Source organism: Macaca thibetana, chromosome 2 (assembly GCF_024542745.1).
Source record: "Macaca thibetana thibetana isolate TM-01 chromosome 2, ASM2454274v1, whole genome shotgun sequence".
In the NCBI taxonomy this organism is placed as follows: domain Eukaryota; kingdom Metazoa; phylum Chordata; class Mammalia; order Primates; family Cercopithecidae; genus Macaca; species Macaca thibetana.
The window spans coordinates 105,383,610-105,395,941 of NC_065579.1; the positions used below are offsets into that span (position 1 = coordinate 105,383,610).

General features: G+C 39.5%; 1 protein-coding gene across 6 annotated transcripts in view; it reads left to right on the forward strand.

Annotated features, from left to right (window-relative positions):
• The window catches only part of DOCK3 (dedicator of cytokinesis 3), a 688,972-nt gene that overhangs the window by 371,914 nt on the left and 304,726 nt on the right, over nt 1-12,332 (forward strand). For 5 of the 6 annotated variants that reach the window (XM_050780657.1, XM_050780653.1, XM_050780654.1 and 2 more), the window contains exons 8-9: nt 11,121-11,162; nt 12,109-12,263. In XM_050780657.1, the coding sequence (XP_050636614.1) occupies nt 11,121-11,162; nt 12,109-12,263 (197 nt within the window). Of the gene's footprint in view, nt 1-1,184; nt 1,256-11,120; nt 11,163-12,108; nt 12,264-12,332 lie in introns of those variants that run through there. The other variant, XM_050780658.1, reaches the window with a different exon arrangement.

The window sequence follows — 12,332 nt, forward strand, 5'->3', positions numbered from 1 at the left end:
CTAGATATGCCTTATATTTCCTTGTAAGACTCACAATATTTAACACAATCCCCAACATATATAGCAGGCAATTAATTTTGTTATTCAGTTGATTAGCATATTCAAAGCTGCATAGTTTCTTTCCGTATTGCTAGACTTTTGTAGACTAAATGAACAAGAGACTTTACAGGGCTGAAAATGACTTCTCTACTGGGGAAAAATTGGCAGAGGCAGTAATGTGTTCTATGCCTTTCTTAATTAATTTATATTTTGGATGTACATTGCTAGGCACTTGGAATATAAAGATAAATAAGACAATGTTTTGCTCCTTGTAAGTGCAAAGTCTGGAGTTATGTAGCAAACAGGGAAACAGTGCATTACAACCCTAATAGAGATGATGATTACACTGAAAAGGGAGATATTGGCTGACCAGCTGAAGGCTAGTTGACAAGAGTGCCCAGAAAGAGGTTCCAGAATGCCAGTTCCGATGCCTTTCTCTGGCTGCCCATGTGGTGTGCTTTCAGACTAAATCATTCTCTCAAAATTTAATGACTGAAATAAAAAAAGATTTGTTATTGTCAACAGGGATGTTTCATACTGAAATTAGCTGTTTCATAAACTCCTTCTGTATATAATTCTAATTGAAAATTTATGACTACCAAGATTGGTAGACCTTTTAATGGGTTAACAGTAAATGTACTTGAGAAAAACAGCTTAGTGCAGCTCCTGGATGTAAAGTAAAACAATGGAATTTATTTTAGTCTAGTAACCTTCCAGTGAGATATGAACAGTAAACCACAGAAAACCTGGTTTTTGAACGCTTGAATTTTTTTTTTTTTACTTTTTAAAAACCTATTTTATATGTGAATTTTTCTTTTGTGCATATACATTCTATATGATGTTTTGCCCAGCTGGTGGAGACTTTATTTTTTTGTATTTCATATATATCATGGGAACATATATTTCCATGAATGAACATTAATACTCAATAATAATTAGTTAATATTGCTAATATATACATGGATATTGAATAATAAGCAAATATAGCTGGTCAGACACATTTAAATTAATATTTCATTTTACTTCTCTTTTATATAGGATTAAATATATGTGTTTGGAAAAGAAATGGAAACTTCCACTGCCACAACCATTCTTCTTACCCATGTGATATGGAGCAATTCAACAAATGAGTGTGGTACCATACCTCTAGGGTCCAAAAGGAAGCAGGATGAAATCTCTCGTTGTTGAGTTTACCAACACCAGGCACTGAACATTTGTAAATTCATCATTATTCCTGGCCAGGGTTTACTTCTAAATGTGAATGACTTTCTATAATAACTAATTATAAAAAAGAATAACAATTATACTACTAATAAAAATACCAATTGTGGATAATAATTATCAGCCACTTACAGTATGATAGATAATATGCTGAGTCTGTCTGCTCAAACTCTGTGAGGTTGAATTAGGCATAAAATTTTATACTCACTTTTCAGATAATGAATACACAGATATAAGTGTGAGTCAAGATTCGAAACTAGGCCGGGCACGGTGGCTCATGCCTGTAATCCCAGCACTTTGGGAGGCCAAGGTGGGCAGATCACGAGGTCAGGAGATCGAGATCATCCTGGCTAACACGGTGAAACCCTATCTCTACTAAAAATACAAAAAAAAATTAGCCGGGTGTGGTGGCAGGCACCTGTAGTCCCAGCTACTTAGGAGACTGAGGCAGGAGAATGGCGAGAACCCAGGAGGTAGAGCTTGCAGTGGGCCTACATCGCACCACTGGACTCCAGCCTGGGTGACAGAGCAAGACTCTGTCTCAAAAAAAAAAAAAAAAAAACAGGATTCAAAACTAGAGGGTTGCAGGGGGCGGCATCAAGATGGCTGAGTAGAGGCATCAGGCACTTGCCTTCTACTCAGTGAGTAATTAACTACATATTGAATAGAGCATCTAAGACAGAATACTGGAGTTCATCAAGGAAGTGACAGGAAACTTCGGAGTCTTGGAAGGAGAGGGAAGCAAAGCAGCCAGCCCACCCAGGATAAGCTTGGAGCTAGAAGGAACTCCCCATTGTGGGGAAAAGGCATTGTTCCAGAGAGATAGTTTGGGCTGGGCCTCACACTACCTCTGAGATTCAAGCAGCCACAGCACAGTGTCATTTTGAGAGCCTAGCTCCCACCAGACTACATTTTTCCACCCTTGGGTCCAACACACCCGAATCTCCACATCCCTGGAACCCTGCTGACATCCCCCTATGTCCATTCAGAGGGCTGCAGCATCACAATACATACTGGCCCCAGCATTGTGCCTGGGTCTTCAGCACTTTAGCCCACACAGTGACTTACCTGGGGAATGGGTGGTTCAGTGCACCTAGGAGACTGCCCCCATGACAAAGAAAGCTAAAGCTTGTGCTCCCCAGAGCCTGAGAGCTGCATGTCTGGGGCCACTGCCACTGATAGCAACCCTGCTCCCTCCAGTGGCAGAGCCTCTGCATACCTGCGCAGACATTCAACACATTCAAGGGGCAGGGGGACTGGTTCACGTGTGTACATTGTCCCGGGGACTGAGGACCAATCTGCCTCATACACTGCCACAGGCACATAAGTGCATAGTCCAAGGAACTGAGGATCGACCTACCTCACCTATCACCACCAGTACCCACACATGCTTTCCAGGACCTGAGTATTGACTAGCATTCCTCCTGCCACCACACCTGTGTTTACCACCTGGGGGCCAGAGAACAGACCTCTCCTACTCATAACTGTTGTCCCCATGTGCCATCCAGAGGCCTGGTGATCAGCCTCGTGAAACTGCCCTAGATGTTGCCTGTGTACTAAGGGACCTGAGAGGTGGCACACCACTGCTACTGCCATTGCCAGTGCCACATGTACCACCTGGGGGCCTGAGTACCCACTTGATAATTATCATTAGCACCCAAGCATGCTGCCTGGAGGCTCAAGGACTGACCTTCCACCATGGAGTCCCACATACACCACCTAGGGACCTGAGGACCAGCCCATCTGACATTCTTGTTCCTAGCTAAGCCTCACCGCAGCATCCATTAACAACCACAGTCTAAGTCACTACAGAACTCACAAACACCACTGACACTGATTATAGCTGAAGAAATCATATGGAGAGTCTGCTACTGCACTCACCTATAATCAAAGCCAAAGCATCCTATGTCACACTAAATATATATCTATAGGAAAAAGCCTTTCCCTATGTAAACCAATCTATAAAATCAGAACAAGCAGCTGTTACACTGGATGTCCACATACCAATGTAAGGACACGAGAAACATAAAAAAGCAAGGATATATGACACTTCCAAAAAAAGACAATAGTTCTTTAGTAACAGATCCTATAGAAAAGAAAATATATGAAATCTCTGAAAAATAATTCAAAATAAGATTAAAGAAGCTCAGTGAGATACAAGAGAACACAGATAAATGATAAAAAAATCAGAAAAGCAATTCATGAGCTGAAGTTTAACAAAGAGATATGCATCATAGAAAAGAACCAAACAGAATCCTGGAACTGAAGGTGTAGTGAATGAAATTAAAAATACGATCAAGAGCTTCAACAACAGACTAAATCAAGCTAAAGAAAGACTTTCTGGCCAAGTGCAGTGGCTCATAGCTGTAATCCCAGCACTTTAGGAGGCCAAGGCAGGTGAATCACCTGAGGCCAGGAGTTCGAGACCAGCCTGACCAACATGGTGAAACTTTGTCTCTACTAAAAATAGAAAAAAAAAAAAATTAGCCAGGCATGGTTCTGTGCACCTGTAGGCTCAACTCCTTGGGAGACTGAGGCAGGAGAATCACTTGAACCCAGAAGGTGAAGGTTGCAGTGAGCCGAGATCATGCCACTGCACTCCAGCCTGGGTGACAGAGCAAGACCCCATCTCGAGAAAATAATAAATAAATAAATAAAAGTTTCTGAATCTGAAGACAGATTTTTTGATATAAAACAGATGAAAAGAAAAAAGAGTAAAGAAAGCTTATGTGAGATACAGGATACCAGAAGCAAACAAATATTCAAATTTGGGGAGTTTCACAAGGAGAAGGCATGGGCAAAGATATAGAAAACCTGCTAATGAGATAATAGCTGAAAACTTCACAAGTCTTGCAAGAGATAAAGACATCCAAATACAGAAAGCTCAAATATCCCCTAATAGATTTAATCTAATAAGATTTTAAAGGCATATTATAATCAAACTTTTAAAAATCAAAGACAAAGAATTCTAAAAACAGTTAAAAGCATCATGTCACATATAAGGGAGTCTCCACCAGACTAACAGTACATTTCTCAGCAGGAAGCTTCTAGACCAGGAGAGAATGGGATGACAGATTCAAAGTCCTGGGGTGAGGGATTGGTTGGGGCATGAGGAGAACTGTCAGCCAAGAATACTACACCCAACAAAACTATCCTTCTTAAATGAGGTGACATAAAATCTTTCTTAGACAAGCAAAAGCTGAGGGAATTCATCACCACTAGACCAGTCCTACAAGAAATATTTAAGGGATTTCTATATCTGGAAGTGAAAGGACAACGTCCACCATCATGAAAACACACAAAAATATAAAGCTTACTGGTGGCATACATACACAGATGAGAAGGGGGTTAAACATTACCATCACAAAAAACCACCAAATCTTAAAGGCAAACAACAAGGAAGAAAGAAATGAAGAGTGTATTAAACAATCACAAAATAATTAGCAAAGCAGGAATGAGTCCTTACCTGTCACTAACAACCTTGAATGTGAACTGTTTAAATTCTCCAATTAAAAAATATAGACTGGCTGAATTGATTTTAAAAATCAAGACCCAACTATATGTTCTCTACAAGAAACTCAGTTTACCTATAATGACACACAGACTGAAAGTGAAGGGATTGAAAAAATTCCATGCAAATAGAAACCTAAAGTATGCAATAATAGCTATGCTTATATCAGAGAAAATGGACTTTACATCAAAAAACATAAAAATAGATAAAGAAGGTCATAATGATAAAGGGATCAATTCAGCAAGAGGATGTAACAGTTGTAAATATATATGCATCCAATACCAGAGCACCCAGATATATAAGCAAATACTATTAGAACAAAAGAGTTCAGCAGACCCCAATGCATTAATAGTTGGGGACTTCAGCACCACACTTTCAGCATTGGACAGATTATCCAGGCAGAAAGTCAACAAACATCAGACTTACTCTGCACTATAGAACAAATGTACTTAACAGACATTACAAAACATTTCATTCAACAGTTATAGAGCACATATTTTTCTCATCAGCACATGGAACATACTCCAGGATACAGCACATATTAGGCCACAAACAAATCTCAACAAATTTTGAAAAATCAAAATCATGTCAAGTATCTTCTCAGACCACAGGGAAATAAAACTAGAAATCAATAAAAAGAGAAACTTTGTATACTGTATAAATACATGGAAATTAAACAGCATGCTCCTGAATGAGCAATGAGTCAATGAACAAATTAAAAAGGAAATAAAAAGCTTGCTTGAAACAAGTGAAAATGGAAACACAACATATCCGAATTCTATGAGATATGGCACTAAGAGGAAAGTTTACAGCAATAAATGCCTGCATAAAAATTGGAAAGATTTCAAATAAACAACCTAATGGTATGCCTTAAGGACCCCCAAAAAGGAAAAACAAACTAGACCTAAAGTTAGTAGAAATAAATAATAAAGATCAGAGCAGAACTAAACAAAATAGAGCTGAAAAAACCACTACAAAGGATCAGTGAAACAAAAAGTTGGTTTTCTGAAAAGATAAAATCAATAAACCACTAGACTAATTGAGAAAAAAGACTCATGCTGAGACCAGCTCTGCTTGGGAGACCCAAACCCAGTGGCGTTAGAGGAGTTAAAGACACACACACAGAAATATAGACTTGTGGAGTAGGAAATCAGGAGTCTCACAGCCTTCAGAGCTGAGAGCCTTGAACAGAGATTTACCCACGTATCTATTAACAGTAGGCCAGTGAGGCCGGGCGCGGTGGCTCAAGCCTGTAATCCCAGCACTTTGGGAGGCCGAGGCGGGCGGATCACGAGGTCAGGAGATCGAGACCATCCTGGCTAACACGGTGAAACCCCGTCTCTACTAAAAATACAAAAAACTAGCCGGGCGCGGTGGCGGGCGCCTGTAGTCCCAGCTACTCGGGAGGCTGAGGCAGGAGAATGGCGTAAACCCGGGAGGCGGAGTTTGCAGTGAGCTGAGATCCGGCCACTGCACTCCAGCCTGGGCACAGAGCAAGACTCCGTCTCAAAAAAAAAAAAAAAAAAAAAAAAAAAAAAAAAAAACAGTAGGCCAGTGATAAGCATTGTTTCTATAGATTAAAAATATTCCTTACTGGAAACAAAGCGATGGGCCAAAACAAAGTGTTGGGTTTGGCTAGTTGTCTGTAGCAGGAGCATGTCCTTAAGGCACAGATCACTCGTGCTATTGTTTGTGGTTTAAGAATGCCTTTAAGTGGTTTTTCCATCCTGGGTGGGTCAGGTGTTCCTTGCCCTCATTCCGGTAAACCCACAACCTTCCAGCGTGGGCATCATGGCCATCATGAACATATCACAGTGCTGCAGAGATTTTATTTATGGCCAGTTTTGGGGTCAGTTTATGGCCAGATTTTGGGAACCTGTTCCCAACAGATCCAAATAGTCAGAAACAAAAAAAGATACATTATGGCTGATGCCACAGAAATACACAGGATCAGCCGGAATGGTGGCTCACTCCTGTAGACCCAGCACTTTGGGATGCCAAGGCAGGTGGATCACCTGAGGTCAGGAGTTCAAGACCAGCCTGGCCAACATGGCAAAACTCCATCTCTAGTAAAAATACAGAAATTAGCCGGCCATGGTGGTGCACATCTGTAATCCGAGCTACTCAGGAGGCTGAGGCAGGAGAATCACCTGAACCCGGGAGGTGGAGGTTGCAGTGAGCCAAGATTCTGCCACTGCGCTCCAGCCGGGGTGACAGAGTGAGACTCAGTTTCAAAAAAAACAAAAAAACAAAAACAAGGGATCATTAGAGACTGCTATGAACAATTATATGCAAACATATTGGAAAACCTAGAGGAAATGGAATGTTAATTCCTGAACACACACAATCTACCAAGATTGAACCAGAAAGAAATGAAATGCTTGAATAGACCAATAATGAGAAAAGAGTCAAATAAGTAATAAAAAATCTTTCAGCAAAGAAAAACCCAGAACTGTATGGCTCTACTGCTGAATTCTACCAAACTTATAAGGAAGAACTAACACCAGATCTTCTCAAACTATTCCAAAAAGTTGAGGCAGAGAGGAATTCATCCTAACTCATTCTATGAGACCAGCATTACACATTACATTGATAGTAAGTCAGACAAGGACACAAGAAAAAAAAAAAAATGGACCGGTATCCTTGATGAACACGATGAACACAGACACAAAAATCCTCAGCAAAATACTAGCAAATTGAATCCAACATGTCAAAAAGATTAGAAACCATAATCAAATGGAATTTATCCCAGTGATGTAAGCATGGTTCAACATGTGCAAATCAGTCAGTGTGTGATACATCACATTGACAGAATGAAGGACAAAAACGATATGATCATCTCAGTAGGACAGAAAAAGCATTTGATAAAATTTAACATCTTTCCCTGTTAAAAACTCTCGACAAGTTAGACAGAAGAATACCTTAACATAAAAGCTGTATATGACACATCCACAGCTGACATCACACTAAATGAGAAAAAGCTGAAATACTTTCCTCTAAGACTGGAACAAGACGAAGATACCCACTTTTAATTCTCCTATTCAACATAGTACTTGAAGTCATAGCCAGAGCAGTCAAGCAAGAGAAAGAAATAAAAGGCATCTAAATTGGAAACGAGGAAGTCAAATTATCCCTCTTTGTAGATGACATAATCTTATACATAGGAAAACCTAAAGACTCTACTAAAAATCTCTTAGAACTGATAAATGTATTCAGGAAAGCTGTAGGATACAAAGTCCAACATACAAAAATCAGTAGTGTTTCTATACACCAATAATGAAGTGTCAGAAAAAGAAATCAGAGAGCAATCCCATTTACAATAGCTACAGAAAAATAAAATGCTTAGGAATAAATTTAACCGAGGAGGTAAAAGACCCCTACAACGAAAGTTATAAAACATTATTGAAAGAAATTAGGACACAAACATAAAGACATTTCATGCTCATGGATTTTAATAATTAATATTGTTAAAATGACCATACTGCAGAAAGAAATCTACAGATTCAGTGCAACTCCTATCCAAATACCAATGACAATCTTCACAAAAAATAGAAAACCTAAAATTTGTATGGGACCACAAAAGACCCTAAACAGCCACAGCAATACTGAGCAAAATGAACTAATCGGGAAGCATTACACTACCTGATTTCAAAACACACTACAAATCCAGATTAATGAAAACAGCATGGTATTGGTATAAAAGGACTCATAGACCAATGGAACAGAATAGAGAAATGAGAAATATATCCAACTGTTTACAGTCAACTGATTTTTGACAAATGCACCAAGAACATACAGACACCCTTCAATAAGTGGTGCCAAGAAAATTGGATACCCATATCCAGAGGAATGAAACTAAACCCCTATCTCTCACTATGTACCAAAATCAACTCAAAATAGATTAAAGACTTAAGATACAAAACTATAAAACTAGAAGAAAACATAGGAGAAAAGCTTCAAGATACTGATCAAAGCAAAGATTTTATGACTAAGACCTCAAAAACACAGGCAACAAAAGCAAAAATAGACCAAGAGGACCATATTAAAAGCTTCTGCACAGCAAAAGAAACAACAGAATGAAGAGACAATCTATAGCATGGGAGCAAACATTTGCAAACTGTTCATCTAACATGGGACTGATATCTAGAGTATACAAGGAACTCACACTACTCAACAGCAGAACACCAAATTATTCCATTAAAAAGTGTGCAAAGGGGCCAGGCACAGTGGCTCACGCCTATAATCCCGGCACTTTGGGAGCCCGAGGCAGGTGGATCACGAGGTCAGGAAATAGAGACAATCCAGGCTAATATGGTTAAACCCCATATCTACTAAAATACACACACACAAAAAAGTAGCCGGGTGTGTTGGCATGCCTCTAGTCCCAGCTACTCGGGAGGTTGAGGCAGGGGGATCGCTTGAACTGGGAAGCGGAGGTTGCAGTGAGCTGAGACTGCGCCACTGCACTCCAGCCTGGCAACAAAGCAAGACTATGTCCCCCCCCCCCCCCCCCCCCCAAAAAAAAAAAAAGGAAAATAAAATGTGGGCAAAGGATCCTAATAGATCTTTCTCCAAAAAAGACATATAAATAGCCAACAACTATATGAAAAAATGCTCAATATCACTGATCATCAGGGAAATGCAATGTCAAAACCGCAGCAGAAAACCACAGTTAGAATGGCTGTTATCAAAAAGACAATAAATAAATAAATAAATGAATGCTGACAAAGAAGTGGAGAAAAGGCAACTCTTTTTTTTTTTTTTTTTTTTTTTTTTTTTTGAGATGGAATCTCACTCTGTCGCCCAGGCTGGAGTGCAGTGGCGCATTCTTGGCTCACTGTGAGCTCTGCTTCCCGGGTTCACGAGAGAAAAGGCAACTCTTACGCACTGTTGGTGGGAATGTAAGTTAGTACAGCCACTATGGAAAACAGTATGAGACTTCCCAAAAAACAAAACAGAACCACCATTCGATCCAGCAATCCTACTACTGGATATTTATCAAAAAGAAAGAAAAATCAGTATATCAATGAGACACCAGCACCCTTGTGTTTATTGCGGCACTGTTCACAATAGCCAAGATATAGATTTAATCTAAGTGTTTGTTAACAGATGAAAGGATGAAGAAAGTGTGGCATATATGCACAATGGAATACTATCCTGCCATAAAAAGAATGAAATCCTGTCATTTGTAGCAACATGGATAGAAGTAGAGGTCAATATGTTAAATGAAATAAGCCAGGCACAGAAAGACAAATATCTCATATTCTCTCATATGTAGGAGTTAAAAAACAAAACCAAAACCAAAAAAAAAAAAAAAAAAAAAAAAGTGAATCTCTTGGAGACAGAGAATAGAATAGTGGTTACCAAGGGTTGAGAATGGTGGGGTGGTGGGGTTGAAGAGAGGTTGGTCAGCAAGTACAAACATCTAGTTAGAAGGAATAAGTTGTAGTATTTGATAGCACCATAGGGTGAGTGTAGTTAACAGTAATTTATTGTACATTTCAAAGTAGCTAGAAGAGAAGATTTGAAATGTTCCCAACAGAAAGAAATGATAAATGTTTGATGCAGTGAATATCCTAAATACCCTGATTTGATAGTTACACATTGTATGCATGTATCAAAATATCACATGTACTTCATAAATATTTTAAAATATATCAATTTAAACATTTTTTAAAAATTCAAAACCTAGGATCCTCACTTCTGCACTTAGGTCCCTAACTTCTGTATCATACTGATGCTCATTATGTAATTTGAGCTTCAATAACTTTGTAAGGAAGATAATACAGACTCTTATCTGAATTTTACATTCAGGAAAGTGTCTCTTGGAGAGATTAAGTGATTTGTCTGAAATTTCACAGTCTATGAGTGGCATAGCTCGAATTAGAATCTGCTGCTTCTAATTTCAACCAGCCAGCAGTAAAGGAACAGCATGGAGAAGTGTTTTGGAGGGAGCCCTTTGTTGTTAAAGGTATCAGTGTGGAAAGTCTGAAGAAGCCGGATCAGGCAGCTCAGAAAGTGGTACAGTATGTGGAGAGGACAGTGGCAAAGCAAAAATTTAGTGGCAGTCACCCACTTGTGACTTGTCTGTTAGTCAGATCTGGAAGGGCTAAGGTTTGAATCTGGACGTTGCCACTTTGTTGCTATGTGACCTTCAGCAAATCATGTCCTTACTCTAGGCCTTAGTTGTCTCCACCAAATATGAGTAACAGTTATTTTACAGAGTTATCAGTATCAAATGAGATCATGAATATAAAAGGCATAGCAGACTGCCCAGCATATCGAAAGTACTTAATAAAATTTAGTTTCTTTCCTGGTAGAGTTTATTTTTCTTTCCTTCTTTCCATAGCATTTATCTAGTCGGCAGAGTGTACAGCAAAGCACATCCCAGGTAAGTAGCTTTCCTGGGTCTTCCAGCCTTTCCTGTCAACTTTTTCTATTAAGAGATTACAACATATGAATACACCAGGAAATGACAGACACCACTGACTTCTCGACTGTGTGGTGTCTTTATCTGAGGAGCCTTGACCTCTAAACAGTCTTGGCCAGACTCTACTTCTACTGTGCAAATTTGCATAAGCACAATTAAAGCAGACTGAAACTAAAATGAATCAGTCTGGGAGAAAATAAAAATGTTATTTAGAATCATAACTATTACTGGGTAACAGTGTAAATCAAGTGCATTGGGGTCATAATGGCATTTCTTAAAAATGACTTTGAAAATGGTTTTCTGGGCCTGGCGCGGTGGCTCATGCCTGTAATCCCAGCACTTTGGGAGGCCGAGGCAGGTGGATCACCTGAAGTCAGGAGTTTGAGACCAGCCTGGCCAACATGGTGAAACCCGTCTCCACTAAAAATACAAAAATTAGCTGGGCTTGGTGGTGAGTGCCTGTAATCCCAGCTACACGGGAGGCTGAGGGAGAATTGCTTGAACCCTGGAGTAAGAGGTGCAGTGAGCCGAGATCATGCTATTGCACTCTAGTCTGGGTGGCAGAGTGAGACTCTGTCTCAAAAAAAAAAAAAAGAAAAAAGAAAAATAGAAAATGGTTTCCTGGAGAATTAAGATGTTTGTCACCTAGTGGAGATCTTTAGTTCACTTATAAGTTGGAATTACTGTCCCTATATTTCTTTCACTGTTTATTCATCCCAGCTGCTTGCTTGCCCACCTCAACCCAAGTCTGTTGAGGCAGCATCCCCTACAAGCAAAGAAAACATCTTCAGTTTCTCAAATAATCTCCTTCAGTAGTGTGAAAAGAGTTTGTAATTTAGTTTGCACCTTTTAATGATCAATATAAAAACTAAAATAAAAATCACCGGGTTTTCTTCTTCCTCATTAGGTAGATACAATGCGCCCACGTCATGGGGAAACATGTCGGATGCCAGTGCCACATCACTTCTTCCTCAGCCTGAAGAGTTTCACTTACAATACTATTGGGGAAGATACCGATGTCTTCTTTTCCTTATATGACATGAGGGAAGGCAAGCAGATCAGGTGAGAGTCACTGGAAATTCTGGTGAGGTTGTGATTCTATATTAGGATGGTATGGGTCATACGCATCTC